At 36.6% G+C, this 19,424-nt stretch overlaps 2 protein-coding genes across 4 annotated transcripts; one reads left to right on the plus strand and one right to left on the minus strand.

The window, feature by feature from the left end:
- Positions 1-8,045: 8,045 nt before the first annotated feature.
- LOC113730628 (uncharacterized) lies at positions 8,046-12,717 on the plus strand. Its single transcript, XM_027255431.2, has 4 exons — positions 8,046-8,747; positions 10,288-10,443; positions 10,617-11,297; positions 11,435-12,717. Exons 1-4 carry the CDS (start codon positions 8,418-8,420, stop codon positions 12,482-12,484), a joined length of 2,217 nt encoding a protein of 738 aa, XP_027111232.1. The 5' UTR covers positions 8,046-8,417; the 3' UTR covers positions 12,485-12,717.
- A 506-nt stretch (positions 12,718-13,223) lies between these two features.
- Positions 13,224-18,393, minus strand: LOC113730629 (uncharacterized). 3 transcript variants are annotated; one of them, XM_072078617.1, is made up of 10 exons: positions 18,259-18,393; positions 17,414-17,576; positions 16,651-16,711; positions 16,334-16,466; positions 15,991-16,114; positions 15,489-15,545; positions 15,298-15,394; positions 14,738-14,945; positions 14,201-14,261; positions 13,224-13,621 (listed from the first exon to the last, which is right to left on the minus strand). In XM_072078617.1, exons 1-10 carry the CDS (start codon positions 18,387-18,389, stop codon positions 13,565-13,567), a joined length of 1,092 nt encoding a protein of 363 aa, XP_071934718.1. In that variant the 5' UTR covers positions 18,390-18,393; the 3' UTR covers positions 13,224-13,564. The 3 variants fall into 3 exon arrangements, with proteins under 3 accessions (XP_071934718.1, XP_027111234.2, XP_027111233.2); XM_027255433.2 differs by lacking the exon at positions 18,259-18,393 and adding an exon at positions 17,715-17,998; XM_027255432.2 differs by lacking the exon at positions 18,259-18,393 and having other exon boundaries at positions 17,414-17,996.
- Between the last annotated feature and the right edge of the window lie 1,031 nt (positions 18,394-19,424).

The raw sequence follows: 19,424 nt of genomic DNA on the forward strand, positions 1-19,424 counted from the left end.
TTTCTAGCAGGTCCAAACGATGATTAAATCACAAGTACAAGCCCAAAGCATTAAAGGGAGCTAGTATAAAGTTTCAGCGGCCCAGCTACGCGTAGCAATTTCTGTGACCTGGGAAAGAAAGGGGAAGAGGGAAAAAAAAGAAAAATGAAAATTATCTGTCAATACTTTGCTGGCCCCTGTAATCCCCCAGTTTCAAATTCACCCACCCTTGAAGTAACGGAGTTGGAAGTTGAAGATGGTTCCCATACATTACATGTAGAGCAATTATTTTCTTTGAACTTGGCACGCTCGAAAATTGATTCAATTGTGCTGCTGACACACTAGATAAGCTGCTGGATTGTGTCCACACTTACTAAAACACAAAAGCAAGTAATAATTGAGAGTTTTTTCATTATTTGAGCTTTGACTTGTAGGCATGCCTGAGTGTGTGCAAGCAAGACTGACTTGCAAAAGCTTTTAGTGCTCCATCACTTCTTGTGAACGTCTTGTTTGAACGAATTAAATGTAAATTCAAAGACCTATAAAGTCAACTACACACCTCTCTCTCTCTCTTCTCAATAGTCAATTTGGACGCAAATATGGGTAAAGAATGGTGTCTGTCTACAGCATCTTCTTCGATCCCAACCCACATAGCGTCATCGTGGGTTTGCTGAAAAACCGAAAATGGGTAGCAGAAAAGGTGTGCTGATGGAGAAATACATACATATATCATCATCAGGATTCAGGGCCAGAGACTAGTCAATTCTGCGTCACCACTCTCCCCTTAACCTATGTAGTGTTGATGGGCACTAGTAATATCAACCCACTTCGAGAGGGTAGGGACCGGTCGGTCCAGTTCCATTGCTTCAAAGGATCATTCGTATGCTTTGCGCATTTTCTAATAACTTTGGCGAGGAAGTCAAAATCTGATGGGAACTTGCATGGTCGTGATTGCGCAAATTGCAACATAACCATCATTCAAGAAATGTATTATGCTTTTTAATTTGTTTTTTCTTGTGAAAATTAAGAAATGGATGCGCAATTGCGCATACATCATACATAATTCTTCTGTTACTGTCAATTACAAGAACTTTGATGTTATATATCTGCGTGGGGATATGCGATCTTTTGGCATCATTCCAGCATCTGACTTCTTAGCCCTTCTTGTCCAACATCACTAGGCTTTTTCCACTCATATGACTTTTACCCCTTTTTGTTACTTTTTACTTTGTGTCTGCTCAGTGAAATTGTCAATGCTCAAAGTTTTCTTCAATTCTGTGAAAAATGTAGTTGCTGCTGCCCAGCTCCCATGTTGGCCGTGGAATTACTCTTGGAGGGGCAACTTTTTCCCTTACTTTTCAACTCATGGTAAACACTGGAAGATCTTTTCGCTAATCTTTTTAAAATCAATTTACGATGAGATGGGTAAGAGATTTTTTTCCCACGGGTGGGGGTGGCACAATCATCAGCAATTGTATGTGGAAACAGAATAATAAAAGATGGTTTGTTTTGTCTCTTAGTCGTTGCTCTCACGCTTGTCCGCCGTTGTCGCAAAAGACTCGAAGGCGGAACTCCCTCCTCATCAATTGCTCTCTTGCACAATACATCTCTCTCTTCGCATTCTGTGCATATTTATATCGGGTTTGTTTTTTTTTTTGGATTGATTATTTTAACTAATTATAAATTCTGATTTTCTGTACATATATATTAGTATTGGGATTTTTTCGATTGCTTATTTTAACTGATTATCAATTCTGATTTCGGATAATTATTTGTGATGTTTTCAATTGCTTTTGTATTCTAATTTTCTTTTGTATTATAATTATAGAATTTTTTAATGATAAAAAAAGTTAAAATCTATCCATAGGTTTTATTTGGATTCACCTGTTTTTCAAATACAATACTACAGTAATACATGAATAAAATAACTCCAAAACGCCTCATCCATACAATATATAAAAAATAACTCACAGATATACAAAAACAATTAAATTCTACAATATCTTCCATTTATTATCACCATCCACTACCAACCCTACTCACCGTTTAAAAATGAGGAGAGAGGGAGTGGTGGCTACGATGGGTGGGGGTGGTGGTAGTGTTAATTTTTAAAAAGGGTACTAAAAATTTTTTTAATTTTAAAAAATACTCTAAAATATATTCCAAAAATTCTTTCAAAAACATATACAATAAAATTTTTTCATATATACTGTTATAGTAAAATATTTTAAAAATACCTTAAAAAACAATTAATCCAAACGGAGCCTAATCACTCAAAGAGTAACTTTTACTGATTCTCTATTTTCTCTATAATCAGTTTTTTTAATTATTCTCTATAATCAGTTTTTATATTCAGATTTTGTAAAATTTAAAGCAATCAAGAACGAGACATCATATACATCTAGAACTCTATATTGACAATTCATCCAAAAAGGATTTTTTTTCTCAATGGTCACATTTTCCTGTAACTAGTTACCCACTTACGGATTTGGTCAAATAGTATTTGGCCATGCGGCTCCTGCAACGCCACACAATTACAAATGCATAAAGAAGAGTATCTAAGAGTTGTTCTACATTTTCTGGGAGTAACAATACGCCAATTGTACAAAAGAGGCAAATTTAGAATGTGGAGAACAGAGTATCGGGTCTTGCAACTTACGTATAATTACTTGTTAGGATTATAGGTTGATATCTTAAAAGTTTGAGAGGATTTCTTGAAAAAGATCAAGCAAGCTTATCTCAGCGCATGTGGGTTGGTTCTTAAAAGGATAGGGTAACTAACGAGGAGATTAAAAGAATGTGAAGTGTGTATTCTTAGTTATATTATATGAGTTTGGCATCTCCACGTTCACTGCACATTCTATTAGATCACAAGAATGCCACGGACATGTGGCTGGACATTGCATCTTTGGAGGCGGCAATAATTGAGGAACTTGTAAAGTGGGTTCTTTTTTTTTTTTTTTTTTTTATGTTTAAGCATTTATAATAATCTTCTTTTGGATGTAATCCGATATTTTGACACACCCTCAAATGCAAGATTCTCTAGCTAACATCCCTTGTTATGTCATGTTCTGTGAGCTAAAAAAAGCCAACCTTCCTGGGGCCATTGGCTTATCTATTGTTCCAGAATTCTCGTGTTGATGTTAAGCAGCGTCTTCAAACCTGAAGGAAGAAGAAGGCAGTCAGTCAGCTATAATTAATGATCAGCAAGATAACCAAAATCCTAGAGTGTTTTGAAGTTTGGAATTGGGGATTTATCCTTTTATTTTATTAGGAGAAAAGCTGAAGGGCCTGCTCCAGTTGGCCATTGAGTGGGCACGCTAGTATGAAGAGCTGCAAACTCGGTCTCTGATGTTTGCATTTGGAGTCATTTTGTTCCGTCTTTCAGAGTGAAACACATTTACTCGTTCTCTTATTTCAATAGTCCATGCATGATTTTCAATCAACATATTTTCTTCTTTGTTTTTTCAAGCCCCTTTCAAGAAAAATGTAAACTTGGCTCAAGAGACAGAAAGCTGTACATGTATAAAACTGTAGAAGCAAATGATGGATTCAGTACTGTTAATTGTTAAACTGAGACTTTGTGGATGGAGAAATTGTCATCTACCATGTAAAAGTCCAATTAATGTAGAGGCAGCAAATGCTTTCCCTAGACCAAATAGAAAAACTTGATAAAGTAATGACATTGTTCTGATTCCACCCCATCATATTGACTCGGTCGTTCACTTCAAAGAGAAATACAAACGATGAAGTCGTTATCTTCAGTCTGATGGACCCATTATGCATCATTTTCAAGTTTGTTCTTTTTGGTTAAAACATATATCAATGTCACACTGGAAATAAAAAAACACTTGCTTCTTGATGTGCTTGCTCACTGGCATTCCGCCAACCAAATTTAATTGGCCGTCTAAAGGAAGGAGAGATCATGACCCCACGCAGATATCCCCCCAAAATAAGCTCTTAGTTTCTGTTCTGTTACAGGTAACATAAACTGCAATATTTAATGTCCGACTTTCATTTTTGAGATGGCCAAGTTTCATGTTAGACTAATTTTTTTTTTCTCAAACGTCATGTTAGACTAATTAGGCATGCAATTTCTGCAGAGCGATCCAAACCTTAAAGGGATTGTTCATCTGTCGAGATCCTTTGTACACTTTCTTTACCAAAAGGAAATATGAAGTAAACTCTAAACAAGAGAAAGTGAAATGAATGAGAAGCCTCAGAAACGGAGGAAGACATCATAGCAAGTAGGGGGATCATCTAACCAGCTACAGTAGGAAGATAGAGACAGATAACAAGTAATTTTCAACTAACAAGAAAGAGTAAAATATCCCTTTATCTATTTACCCATGGCAGAAATGGGGAGGTTGAATAACGAATTTAATTGAACAAATTGGTTCCCATGTTAGACTCTGTGTTTGATTTCCCAAGAAGATAATTTCCCACGTTTGAATTTATCTTATCCGGACTCTAGAGGAGGAGGAGGAGGAGGAGGAGGAGGAGAAGGATAGTGTGCTGTAGTCCGCAAAATCGATATGGTTACTTGGGCGCAAATAAATTTGGACGCTAACTGCCAAGATGGCCGATTGTTACGATGTTTGGCATCACTCCCAAATAAAAAAAAAATGCTAAGCTCTTTGGCATCACTGCCATTAGAGGAGTTTTATGTAGTAGTAGTAGGAAACTATTAACTCCATAAAACATATTACTCCCTCTTACCCATTTTGATAGTTCTGTTTTCCTTTTTCGTTTGTCCCAAATTGTAGTCCAATTTCCAATTGAAGAATGTAGTTGTCTTTTAATTTTCCTAAAATATCCTTATTCAATGTAAGTTATTGTTCCTATAAACCTACCTTATTTAATGAGAATTTATTCTTTTTTTACCATCAATTCAAGTTTCCATAAAGTTGTACTCTAATTAATGTGAGGGTATTTTGGAAAAATAACTACCTAAATTGATTGTTCCAACAAAGTTAACTACTTTTTCTTAAACTGTGTGAAAAAAGAATCAGGACTATCAAAGTGGGACGGAGGGAGTAATTGTTGATGCATTGGTAGTTATGGGGAGGGTTAGATTGATTGGTAAGGTGGGAAGGAATAAAAAAATACTGATAACTGTAGAATTACTCGAAGAATATGTAAGCGCCCTGATTCCTAATACGTGCCATCCCCTTCCAAATCAAATTATAGTACAATTTTAGACATCACCCTCCCTTAGTTCATCAGCAATGGCTAGAAAAAGGAAAAACGATTCATTTTTCAAGATTTAATCCATAATCTTACGTCTATTACTTAACTTGCTTTGTAAGGGAAAACCATCCAACACATGCTTTGAGATGACAGAAAGCAAGCAACAACTAGTACGAACATGTTGCCGCAATTAACAAACACCATTCACTACAAATGAAAGAAAACAAAATTAAAAAATAAAAGCTTGAGGAAGGTTTTGGGTTTTTTTTTTTTTTTAGCTAGACAGTGGCTATAGGTATAAACGAGTTTAATCAAACTGATTACCTTAGCATTCAAGCTTATTTAGAGGTGTAAACGAGTTTAATTAAGCCGATCACCCTCGTATTCAAACTTATTTGATTATTTTAATGAATTTCAAATTTTGCTCAAACTTGACTTGTTTATTTGCTGAATTGAAGTTGAATGAACTTTTTATCGAACTTGAAAAATATTAAGCATAAAATATCATTTAAACTTGACTTGACTAATTGGCGAATTAAATTCGAACGAACTTTTATCAAATCGAGTTCGATTCGAATATTAAGCAGTTTGATTCATCTTTCAATCTTAGCACCGACCGACTTGGCAAACAACTCAAGGACAATGCAGTTGTCCATTAATCCCTAAAATTAGGCTCGAAAGACCGACTTTTAACACCACCTCGTCTTCTGTTGTGGCCAGTAAATGAAGAAGCATGTAATGCAAAACACAACATACTTGCTCTGCTTCGTTATACTTTGACGCATTCAGAGGAATAAAGAATATGAAGAAACCAAGTACAAGTACACTCCCAAAAATCAAAATAAAAGCATACCATCAATGACCAATGAATGACTCACTTTCCAATCTTATACGTTCTTCCATTGTGAAACATAATCTTTTATTATATATTTTATTAAACAATTAACAGCTGGTCCCTACGAAGAACGCCTTTCAGGGAAAAGCCCCCAAAAAAAAAAATTAAAAAAAAAGATGAATAAATTTTTTTTTTTTGCTTGGTTGTGTCTCGGACTAAAATGTCGTACTTGACCTAAACCACCATCTATTCTTTTAGATGTTATCCTTTGGCGACAGGAATTTTAAGCTAAATAAATGCACGCTTCTTTTGTTCCTTTGTTGTTCTCTTCCCTTTCTTTCAGCAATAAGTTCTGGGATGTCATCATGTAAACTACATACTAAGATCCTGAACATAATCCGTTAATTGAGATTCATATAAATAGTTTATAGGATCGAAAGATGAAACAGACTATTCGATACTCGAATGGAACTTAGTTTGGTAAAATTTCGTTCAAATTTAATTTGTTAATTAGTCAAGTCAAATTTAAATAATATTTTATAATGAATAACATTCAAACTCGATACAGAATTTCGTTCAAGTTCGATTAGGTAAATAAATAAGTTAAATTTAAAAAAAATTCAAATTCGTTAAAATAATCAAATTCACTTGAGCACTAGTGTATTCGATTTGATTAAACTCGTTTATGCCATTAGTATATATATAACAACATGCTATTTCATGCAATTCTATGTACATTGCTCATTTGCTCCAAGATTTGAAACTAAAAGTACGAAAAGGTTTACGCATAAATTCTTCTAGCCTCGAAGAGCTGAGATTCTGACCAGTATGTATCACTTACTTGGAACATGCAAACCAATATCTGTTTGCGTACAAATTGGATAATTCTCTGTACAAAATGGCATACCATTTGAAGATAACTATTAACTCGTCCAATCAAATCCAAGTATAATATTTTCCTTTTCTGAGCTCAACTGTTTCAAGTTATCCTCTCTTTTAAACAACGTTATCTTATTAAAGACAATTTAACTTCAAAATAATTAGTAGTTACATGCATCCACGATCAATATCTTATTCTCAGACGTGGAAATCTCTTTAAATCCTAAGAATTTATCCAACCATAGTTTTGCATGTTTATGAGTTCAGCCACATATGGCTATGAATTATCTTCTATTTTCTAGCAATTCAGTTGCCAAAAGCATAAAACAGTAAATACTTCAAAAGATATGAAAAAAAAATTCAAGGTAATTTATTGCTACGTCTAAGAACTTCTAATGTCGTGAAACGATCCAAAATTACAAAACTTCACTCTTTTTTTTTTTTGGGTTGATGAAATAAATTATAATAAAACTTGAAGACTAATCCATCTTTACTGGTGCGCTTTTGATCTCATTAAATCTTGGCACCGATTATGAACATTTCAACGCAAACATGGTACAGTTTTTTTTTTTTTTATCGAATACGACATAAGACACACACACCCAACTAATTAAATTTGACTGAGGATTAAAGCTAAGAGGACCTAAGAGGTAACCTAAGGGGGACCCACAAAGCTTACCTATCCAGCCAATTGGTAACTGGAAGGTAAACTTGTGGACCTTAAGCCCAGGTTAAAGAACCCACGTCCTAGCGATGTGGGACGGATGCCCATCCCCCCAGCAGATCTCACCACGTGAACGGTTGTTTCTTTTTTATCGAATACAACATAAGACACACACATCCAACTAATTAAATTTGACTGAGGATTAAAGCTAAGAGGACTAAGAGATAACATAAGAGGGACCCATAAATCTTACATATCCAGCCAATTAGTAACTGGAAGGCAAACCGCAAACATGGTACAGGCTACAGACTTTAGTGTCACTGTTGTACCTGATTTTGGAGTCACTAAATTGGAGAGTAAGAAGAGCATCACCTCTGACCACCAATTAATAGTTTTCTATTATCCCCAAAAAAAAAAAAATCCAAGAAACTATTTTCCACATAATCATGGGCCCCCAAGATTTTCAATAAATTGTGAGGGCCTCTAAGCAATATTAATGCTGTCCTTCGTCTTAGTAGAAATAGAGACGTTGGTTCTTAGGTGCCCTTTTATTGCCGGCCCCTCCTCCCTCTCTTTTTCTCCTCTCTTCTGCTTCATCATCATAATCACACCCACAAAAACAACAAATTGTCTCGGCACTCTGTATAAAAAAATCCAATCAAATCACGCCCTCTTGAGTGTTATTCTTCCTCGCCAGTTCTAAACTAATTTTTAAAACTGTTATTTTTGATGAACATATAATCTCTCCTTTATCTTTCCAAACTTATAAAACTAGGTTCTTGAGTGAACCATACGCTTCTCGAACTATATATATTGAGGCAGAGGCGAATAAAAACTGAACCTTTTCGCATAGTTCTTCTTTAGTCTGAAATGGTGGTGAAGATGATGAAGTGGAGGCCGTCCAAGAAATTTGAGGCTAAAATCATGATAAATCAACTAAAAGGCTTCAAGTTTTCGCCAGAGATGTCAATGGTTGTTCAAGATTTTTCAAGACTGGCTGTGGAGATTAAGTGGAAAGGATCAAAGGGCAATGCTTTGAGTTCTTTGAGAAGAATTGTCAAGAGGAATATCACAAAGGAAGAGTCTTTAAGAGCAGATGGAGTTGTTGAATGGAATGAGGAGTTTCACAGTTTATGCAATTTCGCTGTTTATAAAGATGGTGTTTTTTACCCTTGGGAGGTGGTTTTCACCGTCTTCAATGTGAGTTCTCAATTGGGATTGCTTTGCTTTTGATTCTTGTTCATTGACTTTTTCCCTTTTCTGGTGGAGATTTTTTATTCTACATTATTGGGTTTCTTGGATGCTGTATATTGATGATAGCAGATGCTTTGACTTTTTGCCATGCTCTGTTGGGATTTAACAAGTTGATTCTGTGTTACTAGTGTGAAACTATATGAAAATGTCAAACGAGGCATAGTTTTAGGTAGGCTAATTACAATCAAATATGTTTATTTGCTTTAATTATGCGAAATCTTTTATTGTTATAAAACTGCATAGTGGTAGTGTCTTCAGTTGAAATTTCTGGGTTAGGACGAAACTTTGACCTTTGATTAGTGAGGACTGAGATGGAATTATCCTTGCTCCGTTGTTAATAAATTTCCACTGATTGATCGGTCTGCAATTCACTAATAAATTATCCCTTTCTTGGTTTTCTGGGAATGCGGAATGTTGTCAGTATCTATTTTATGGTAATTTCCGTTCTTCAATTTGATTGCTTATGCTATGCGGCAGTCTTGTCCTTTTCTTGCTGGATTACTTCGTTGAATTGCATAATTAATCTCCCAAAACAAAAAAGCTTTCTTTTTCTTAAGGCTGAAATAAATAAAAACTACTTATTCGGCCTTTCTTTTTCAAAGTTTTTTTTTTTTTATTGTCTCTGTTCCTTCCTTTTTTTCATTTTTTTGCGAAAATGTAACATATTTTTCCTCAAAAAGAAATTTGAGTAATACTACTAGTATTGTATTTCTTGACCAATATGTTGGGTGGGTGTTTTTCGTTGTTGGTTGAAGAAGAAAAGATCTTCCATCAAAAATGGTCGCCAACTCTTTTGTCATTTCCTGTTAGGCATGCACTTTTAAAAGTAGTGGCAATTTTTATGGTAGCAAATATCTATCTAGTTTATTATCCAGCCACAAATTTCTTGGAATATGTCAAGCACTCAACCCCTCAAGTGTTGACCACCTTATAAGGCTGTTCTCCATGTGAACTGGTCCTCAGAGGCTATCAACTTTCTAATAACTAATGATTTTGTGTGGCTAAGTGGAGCCGCTTATATTTTTATCTCATTGTGGACGTGACGTAAACCTGATGTAGAGCTTACACCATTTCGTGCTTCTTTTTCTTTGCAAAGGTCGCGTGCACTCGTGTTATGGCAATTTTATGATCCACACTAATGCCCATTCTTGTCCTGTTGCTTATTGGCTGAAAAGAGGAAGCAACGGATGAAGAAAAAAGAATGATAATTATTATACCAAGGAACACAGTTATGGCATATTTGTGAAACAGGAGAGCGAAAGCTGCTCCCTTAACTTGCACCGATTGTCCTATTGAGCTATATGACTTTGTAATCCAAGAATCCTTTTTTTTTTTTCCTTTTTTTCTGTGTGTGTGTGTGTGTGTTTGGTTACTTGGAACTAATCATTTCTAGTTTCATCTTATTAGATTTTACCAATGGTGATGCCGTACAATTACATCAATTGAATTTGTTTGGAAACCTGTATGACCTTCTGCTGCGTAACAGGGTTCAAACGGAGGAGAGCTTGACAAGGTCCTCCTTGTTGCTACAGCATCATTGAACCTTGCAGACTTCACCTCTACAGCCGAAAAAAAAGACGTTGAAGTTAGCATTCCTCTGCAAGTATCCAACTCCAACAATGAGAGCAATGCATCACTCCATGTAAGCTAATTAAAAATTGCTCGGCCGTTTTACACTTTTATTTTTAAAGCGCCTCAGTTCCACGCTTATTCTTCTTTTTAATGTTTTTTGTTCTTAAATCTCAAAAAGATGGTTATCGTTTCTTGTTGTCACTTACGTCCATTTTCTGAAAGCACATCTCATCTTGGTTACAGCTATCTCTTAGACTTCAAGAAATGAGAACTTCTCAGGAGCCTTCGGAATTAATTCAAAGACCATTTGCCTGTCTACCACTCTCACCCTACCGTGAAGTTCTGTCAACAGAGAAAGATGAGGTTTCCACCCTAAAAGCCAGTTTAAGAAAGGTAAATCTTTTCAAGGGACTATCTACTAAGAAACCTAAGAAGGAATCTCGTGAGGATGAAGGAAGTGATGGAAAGAGCTCAGTCAGAAGTGACGATGCTCCATGCATCTACCCATTGGACACGGATTCACTAGATGTTTCCGATGAAGAAGAGGATGCTAAAGAAGGAAAGGATACCCATATCAGGAAGTCATTGAGCTATGAAACATTGAAATCTGCAAACCATGCCGGAAGATTGTTTTACTCCAGCACAAGCAGTAGTGAAGATGAGGATTGGATCTTCTATAGCTGTGATAAAGTAGATGCAGGAAACTTGTCTCATGATGACCCAATTGCGTCAGTCTCTATAACTGATCAGTCCCTGAATAGTTCAATGCGCAGAATTCTTCCATGGAGGAAAAGGAAGATGAGTTTCAAATCTTCGAAAGCCAAAGGAGAGCCACTACTGAAAAAACACTACGGAGATGAGGGTGGGGATGATATTGATTATGATCGCCGTCAACTTAGTTCTTCTGATGAATCAAGCTTTGCAGTAAGCATTATCTTTTCCTGCTATGTTGCTAAATGATTCTTTCCAACTCTCATGATGATAATTTAATGGAAGTGGTAACATGACTCCTATTTATCTCCTCAGAAATTGATCAAGCTTTACTACGTTTACTATTGCAGCTGCTCAAAACTGAGGAAGATGCAATAACAACTAGATCTTCAGTTTCTGAATTTGGAGACGACAATTTTGCAGTGGGTAGTTGGGAACAAAAAGAGATTTTTAGTCGTGATGGGCAAATGAAGTTGCAAACCAAAGTTTTCTTTGCTTCAATTGATCAGAGGAGTGAACGAGCTGCAGGTGAAGGAGCATGTACAGCTCTGGTTGCTGTTATTGCTGATTGGTTCCAAGCCAATCCTGATGAAATGCCCATCAAGTCCCAACTCGACAGCCTGATCCGAGAAGGTTCATTGGAATGGAGAAATCTCTGTGAAAATGAGACCTACAGGGAGCGGTTCCCAGACAAGCATTTTGACCTTGAGACTATCCTTCAGGCTAAAGTTCGTTCACTTTCTGTAGTTCCGGAGAAGTCCTTCATTGGCTTTTTCCATCCAGAAGGAATAGAGGATGAAGGTTTCGATTTTCTTCAAGGTGCCATGTCCTTTGACAACATTTGGGACGAGATCTCTCAATCCGGACAAGATTGCACTGCTGATGCTGACCCTGTAGTCTATATTGTAAGCTGGAATGATCACTTTTTCATCCTCAAGGTTGAACAGGATGCATACTATATAATTGACACATTGGGGGAGAGGCTTTTTGAAGGCTGCAACCAAGCATTTATCCTCAAATTTGACAGAGATACAACAATTTATCAGGTACCTAATGACACTCAAAAATCGGATGATAAAGCTGCTTGTAATAAAGTGGAGCAAAATGACCTGAAGGAGGCTGTTGTTGCTGAAGAACAAATTGCTGTTGAGAATGAAGAAGAATCAGATCCCGTCTGCCAAGGCAAAGGTTCCTGCAAAGAGTACATTAAGAGCTTTTTGGCTGCAATTCCCATAAGGGAACTACAAGTTGACATCAAAAAGGGCCTGATGGCTTCAACCCCTCTTCACCACCGGCTACAAATTGAATTCCACTATACCAAGTGCTCACGACCTGTGCTGGTCCCTGATTGCATGCAAGCAATTGGTCATACGGAGGAAGTTCTACCTTTGGCAGCATAGAATGTGGTGTTTTTGGGCCGTCTAACTCAATCATTTTGTTGTGCGATTTGCGTTTTAAGATTTTCCCCTTGAGAATGCCCTTTTTACGAGGACTGCTCTTGTACAGGCAATTATCTTTTCTACCTTCTAAATGTAAAGGTGCACCTTGTTACCTTTATGCAGCATTTTCTAGAACCTTAAGAGGTTGATGCTGTAAATGACCATAAATCTAGAGTACTTGTAACTTTGTTGCAGTTGCTTTTATTGTATTCGCTAGAAATTTGGAAAAATTAACTGGTCCATCATCGTATGGCTGGGAGCAAGGGCTGTGCCCCTCAACTAATTGATGGATTAATAAGGTCGTGACATTAGCATCTTGCTCCCTTTTACTCCAGAAAGTGAGATCTTCAAACTAAAAAAGGAACATGAAACTGGGGTGCAACTGGATTTCAAATACAGGATATGAAAACTTAGCAAAAGCAGCGTGCTGCGACATTGTTTCTTTGTCCTCGACCTCCAGGATACATTTAGAAGCACAGAAAACAATTGAACTCCATCCCCAAGTTGCTAGTCAGACAGCTAAGCCGGACTTGTGAACAATTCATGAAGGAATTTCCTCCCCAAGATGGAAAAGAGTACCAGTATACCAGCAGGGATATGCATCATGCCTGAATGTACAAAAGCAGACCAAAGCCAGGCAGAACAAAGGCTACATCTACATGTGGCCAAGCAGAAGCTAATAAGAGAAACAAGACTCAAATGATATCCAATTCATCAGATTCCGCCAGGCCTAAATTTCTCTAGCTAATTTGTCAAAATAGGATTCTGCCATGGCAGTCAGCATGCAACTTGATATAACACATAATTTAGTTCATCCAATAACCTATGTTCTGACAGCACTAAGCTTAATTTAAAAAATCACAAGCATTACTCATAGTCCTACCAAAAACTTATGGGGCACCAATAACCACAACTAGGAATAGTTGAGACAACAATCCTATTGGGAAATCTATGCAAACAATTTAAACCTTCATCTTGAAATTTCTTTTGTAATTTGAGATGCCGGACATAGTGATTGGAGGTGCTACAACTTAAGCGCTTTCAAGTCTGGCATAGCTGGGAGGCAAGCTTTACCACTCCCTGCATGGATGTGTCGTTCTGTCAAAATGATAAAGAGACAAATCAATTAGCATTAAGAAACTGCATTTCCCTCCATTTCGTACTTCAGAGAGAGAGAGCAAAAGAAGCCAAAAACATGCAACCTGTATCTATAAAAAAGAAAACGAAACTCTAGCAAGAAAGTGCAGCTTACAGTCCTAGTAAACAGGCATTGTTGTAACAAAAGAAGCACAAGACTTAATTTAGCTCAAGCATCCAATCATGAAAGAAGAACTTTTTGCCTATTGGGAAAGTTAGTGTCCTAGGAAACAGGCATTTCTATAACAAAAGAATCACAAGACTTAATTTTGCTCAAGCATCCAATCATGAAAGAACTCAACAAGCTTCTGGCATGTTCCAAATGAAATCAAGATCTGTTCGATCAAGACATTCACTTTAGAAACATAAGAAGACCATATAACTTTATTCTTTTTTCTAAATAAAAAATGAAGGCCATATAACAGTATATCTTATGGACAGTCACTATTTCTGTATTCTGGAAGTGTCTCAGGACCCTCTTTATTAAAAGCAGAGAACAGGAGAAAGAAGCTTGACTTGTTCTATAACATTTCAACTTACCAGATAAACTACATCAAAGGCCTTCTGATAGCTCTCAAGAGAGTTTTCCACATTGTCATTCCTAAAATAAGAATTTTATGAAGTCAAAAAACAAATATATTGTAAACCATGATTTAAAAGAAAGAGAGAGAGAGAGAGAGAGAGAGAGAGAGAAGCTTAATAACAAAGCACATTTAGGCAAGTGAAGCAGATTTGTATAACATTCTTTTTCATAGTCTGGTAAATGACATGTTCTATGGAGTTTAGCAGGAAGATTATTTGAACAAATTTGGAATTTCAAATTCTTAATGCGTTTCATTCTTTCTACTCAGTGGAACTGACATTTTGTCAATTCAATGCAACAGAATTCATCAGTAAATGAGACAAAACTGCTTTAAAAGCTCCAAGATATTTCACTTTCTCTTTAACTTTTTTCCCAGCAAAATGATTGTTCTTAGAAAAGGAAGCTGCAGTACAGATTGCTAGGTAGCCAGTAGTATAGTGATTCACTTTCTTAAATGCTATTGAAAAACTTGAGTCAAACTGTTGTACACTTACAGAAATCCAACAGAGATCCGCGTTTCATAGTTGAGACCATCAGACATTCCCAGGTCTCCAATGTGATCACCAAGTAGCAGCACATTAGTTCTCTTCTTTACAAAGGAATTGTCTTCATTTAGCCCATTGACATTGTCAATTCTATCATGAACAAGTGCAGCCATATCAAGCGCATGCTCATTCTTATTCAGAACATGAATTGTCTTTCCTGCAGCAAATTTTAAGTTAAACCATGGACCTAATGTTTAAAATATCACCACTATCTGCCTTTGCAGACTAGAACACAAGCTTGGCTACAATTATAAATGTAGAAGAAGGCATGTCCCAGAACAATTCATTAAGATATTCAAGAAGGAAAGTGAAAATTCAAATGTTTACATTACTGAAATTGCATTGTACTTGTTTCTGGCTGTTTTTCAAAAAGCCCAACTTGTTTTTGAGCTAAGAAACAATTAGTTAATTAACACTAAAAATGGGTAGACATTTTAGCAGATGTTGAAACCTAATTCTCTGAAGAAGCAAGAAAAGTTTTCTGTCAAAATAAGATAGTAGAATACTACCTTTGAAAGACACTAGCTGGCCATTCTGGTCAAATATCATCTGGTTGGATACAACCCTGACATTTTTGAAGGATCTATGAAGTTTCTGCCTGAATACCTGGATGATGTGAGCAGGGAAGGCACCACATTTCAGTAGCAAATTAGTGCATGCCAATGTATTCATGTTCCACTAACCAACAAAAACACCTGACCTCCTCTATTATATCGGCAAGACCAGCAGAAAATACAAGAACTGGAACATCTTTTTCCTGCATATCATGAAGAAGCAATTAAGGCAGCACTCATCCTGAAACATGCTCTAGTTCAGTGAATTCACGCCCAGAATATCAGATTCATTTCAGTCTAACTTGAAGATATTGATATGCTGTTATCGTTCATTGCAGCTTAAATCAAAGCCAAATTTGTCACAATGACGAAAAGGTACCCACATACCAAAAATTAAAGTTGCAAAAATAAATATTTCATGTGCTCTTGGTGAAGGTAAAATAGCATGTACTAGAGTTTCAAATTTTCTGTCATTTCATCCTGAAGCAATAGAATTAAAGATCAGCTCAACAGAAGCCACAAGCTTCCACCTCTACATTATGCTAACAAAACACATAAATTAAGTATGTTTTGGAGTATTTATTTAACTTCCATAATACATCATCAAAAGTATAGCATACCTAAACAAAAATTATGAATCCACTTTACCTCCAAAAACTTGAATAGTTCAACTACACCCTCCCTAAATGCAATTGTAGAATTAGTCACAGATTTCTTAATTGCATCATAGGTAAGGCCTCCCTCAACAAGGAGAGCATGACTTTTTCCCCACCTGCATGAAATGGCAGGGCTTCAGATGCTTCCGACACAATTAGAATTTTTTGAGTAGTCCATAATTTACTAAGTTGAAATTTGATTGTCATGTTGTATGCAGCTGTCATTCTTAGATAAACTGTTTTCTATCAAGGTACTTGAAGCTCTCTATTTCGAGCTGTCATAAGGCTCACATAAAATGCAACAACTAGCTTCTACTAGTACTCAGTTCACATACCACTCTTCCATGAGTTTTGCTTTTTGATCGAGTGGAATTGTTGGATCAAATTCCAAAGGATGGTAGTATTCATATAACTTCTGCCTCTTCTCATCATATTCAGGACTCCCTTGCCGCAAAAGACCGTGGCTACCTACATTTGTTGTTTTTCACCCAAGTCAGTCTTTTGTTGCCAAAACATAATTATAAGTGTTCAGTACAAAACACAATCAATTTCTCTATTTCTGTCTGGATTTATTACTTACAATTTAAAACTCTGATGGAAATTAAGAAAAAGGCACAACTTTTTAATAAGCAGGGAATAAAAGAGAACTTACTTTGCCCTCGACGTCCATCGATCCAGTACTTCGTTAACGTAGCATCAAAATCTGCAATTACCTACAAACAAAAATAGTTAAGGACAGGAGCCTTACATGAAGAGAAAATATGTAAAGACAGGAATTCAAACAATAAACATTTTGGGAACTCTAACAATTACGGGCAAAGATCTGACCTTTCAAAAATGAGGTCTAATGTACCTTGACATTGTACCTTTTTTTGGCTAAGTCTTTGACATTGTACTTGACAAAGCATGGAAAAGAAGCCTATACATACATTTATCTTTACGCTGCTAGTCTTTTTCAGTAGTATATGGGACATGGTACTTCATGGAGATAACATGTTACATAGCTCATAAATGCTTTTGAAGCATAATCCGATCAAATGGAAATCAGGATAATCTAAGACGGACATAGCTCATCGCACCACAAAATGGGGTTATAAGGAAACCAATTACAACTATCCATGGTTTTGTTTTTTCCCCAATTTAGAATAAAAAAGATCAATATGATAACGAATAACCCGCAGTTACATTGCATGATCACTTTGGAAATTAAACAACTAATATCTTTCCACAATTTTGAGCATACTCTTCCGTTCCAGAATCATGTAACCAACGCAGAATTATACACAATTACTGAATCTAGATCATAATTTGTAGGTAAAGCTACCTAAGTAGGAAATTCTTGGTTTATGTAATAGTAGCACAATGCAGAACTATTTATATCAAGAAAAAATCATTCAAAAAAAGAAAGAAAAAACCTGGAGCTTTTCGGGACCCGCAAGGCGAATAGAAGAAATCTTGTGGCGAAGGGATTGAGGGTCCTTGACTACAACCTCAGAGCCATCGACAACTACGTGCTCCATTGTTTGGGTTTCTTTTTGGTGATCACTGCTGTAGCTTCTGCTACGTACACTTTTCTGTCTGAAAATTAAGAATTTATTACATAATCGCTTTGTATATGAGGAGAATGTACCAGAATAAAAAGAGCGTATGTGGGATCGGTGGGGTGAGAAGTACAGCCAAAAAAATGGATGAAGTAGTGGGATTTCAAGTGTTAACCTCCTGCTACTGGTGATGGTGGTGGGGTTGTGTTGAGATGAGGTGATGGATATGAGAAGGCGGGCTAGAGCAGTGCTAGTGTTCCTAAACCGTATGTTAGTAGCACCGAGGTTGATTTTAGGAAGGAATTGGAGTCTACAATAGTGGTGAGAAGTGCCCATGAAGTTGGAAACGTGAGATACTGAGATGTTCTACTTGTACTTCTTCCACGCCATTACTGCAGGAATAGGAATTTTCTGTTTTTCCTTGCGCCACCTGTCATGTTTCCATCTCCTATCTAGTATCTAGTACGGGCCTTTTTTAAGGAAAAAAGAAACATTATTGTCCCCTCTTTTCTTGATTTAAGAGTAACTCCATGAGCTAAGGGTTATTCTAGTTTTTTTTTAATATATAAAAATTTGGATAAATTCGATTCTAATCACTATTAGAAGTCGAAGTGTATGTTTCGAAATCCATGGTCGAGAAATTTGTATATACAATTCATCAAAGCTTTCCCCGCATCTAACAACAAAAACTTCTAATGGTGTTTATATAAAAAATTTACCTTTGGTCCATCTCAGTGACACGGATCGTACTTGTCCGTGAGCGCGACAGTGCCTGGCCAACCAAGTCATGCACATTGTACATAGTGTCTTGGCAGAAAAAATTGAGACCGTTAGTAGACCCATATCTCATTCTCGTAGGTAGTATATGTTAGAAGCTTTCGGAACGTTCTAGGCTATTCAAGAGTCTTATGGAATGGTTTAGAGCCTTGTAGATAAGAAGGGACTTGTGTAAATGCTTCTAGAGTCCAATTGTATGTACACTTTGTGTAGAATTCTCTAGAGTTGTGTATAGTTTCTTAACTTGCCTATAAATAGGTAAAATCCTTTCCATTTGTGGCAACCTTTGTACAAGAATTTTTAAGTGCAATAAAGCTTTCCTTTGCCTCCCATACTCTCTTTCTTTGCTTACTATTTTTATGCTTCCGCAAAACTTCAGCACACTTAGTGTTTAGGTTGAACTAGCCAACCGTTCATAACTCAAGTCATGAACGATAGCTAGTGCCGCACGGAGTGTTGGCTTGTAGGAAAACAAACAACCTATGACACTAGAAGGTTGCAGCCCAATAAAGGCTCAAAATATTATCAGAAATTGCATAATAAGAAGAGTTACAATGGTGTTTATAGATTGTATATTGACAAAGAATAGCTGCAAATGAGATTCAAACCAAGAATACTTTTAAATGACTTTATCACTAGAGTCAACCCCTATTTGCCCAAGACTTTCTGGTCTCAAACATACTATTTGTAAGGATGATGTCAGGACCAAATACACTATCACCTGGTCGTTTAGTGTAGCGATTCTTGCGTTTAGCCAATAAGTAGTAATACGGCACCGTTCTACTTAAAGAATGGCGGTGAATGTAATTAGCGCGCATTTCTGTTGGGATAAAATTGCATAAATAGTCCCTCTGCATTTGTAATACGGTTATGATGAGTAAATGCACAGAATCTCTTTCTCTTTCCTTTCTGTTAGCTTTTCTCTCTCTTTCTTCTTGTTCTCTCTGATCCCTTCGTGTTCTTCTTACCTTCATGCCCTCTGAACCCAATTCCAATTCCAGAAATTAGCTCACGACCCTGACATTTGGTATCAGAGCGGTCGATTCTTGGCCGCGAAGATATCTAATATGGCGGAGAGCACTCGATTTAGAAGTTTGGAAGATCAACT

The sequence above is a fragment of the Coffea arabica genome, chromosome 2e (assembly GCF_036785885.1).
Source record: "Coffea arabica cultivar ET-39 chromosome 2e, Coffea Arabica ET-39 HiFi, whole genome shotgun sequence".
In the NCBI taxonomy this organism is placed as follows: Eukaryota; Viridiplantae; Streptophyta; class Magnoliopsida; order Gentianales; family Rubiaceae; genus Coffea; species Coffea arabica.

Bases quoted from the DNA above. Each gene is read 5' to 3' on its own strand.
- LOC113730628 (XM_027255431.2), top strand. From the start codon at position 8,418: ATGGTGGTGAAGATGATGAAGTGGAGGCCGTCCAAGAAATTTGAGGCT. The intron at 10,444-10,616 runs GTAAGCTAATTA...TCTTGGTTACAG, and splicing joins AGAGCAATGCATCACTCCAT to CTATCTCTTAGACTTCAAGA. The intron at 11,298-11,434 runs GTAAGCATTATC...TTACTATTGCAG, and splicing joins CTGATGAATCAAGCTTTGCA to CTGCTCAAAACTGAGGAAGA.
- LOC113730629 (XM_027255432.2), bottom strand. From the start codon at position 17,875: ATGGGCACTTCTCACCACTATTGTAGACTCCAATTCCTTCCTAAAATC. The intron at 15,395-15,488 runs GTCAGGTGTTTT...CACATCATCCAG, and splicing joins TTGCCGATATAATAGAGGAG to GTATTCAGGCAGAAACTTCA. The intron at 14,946-15,297 runs GTAGTATTCTAC...AATTTGCTGCAG, and splicing joins CCAGCTAGTGTCTTTCAAAG to GAAAGACAATTCATGTTCTG.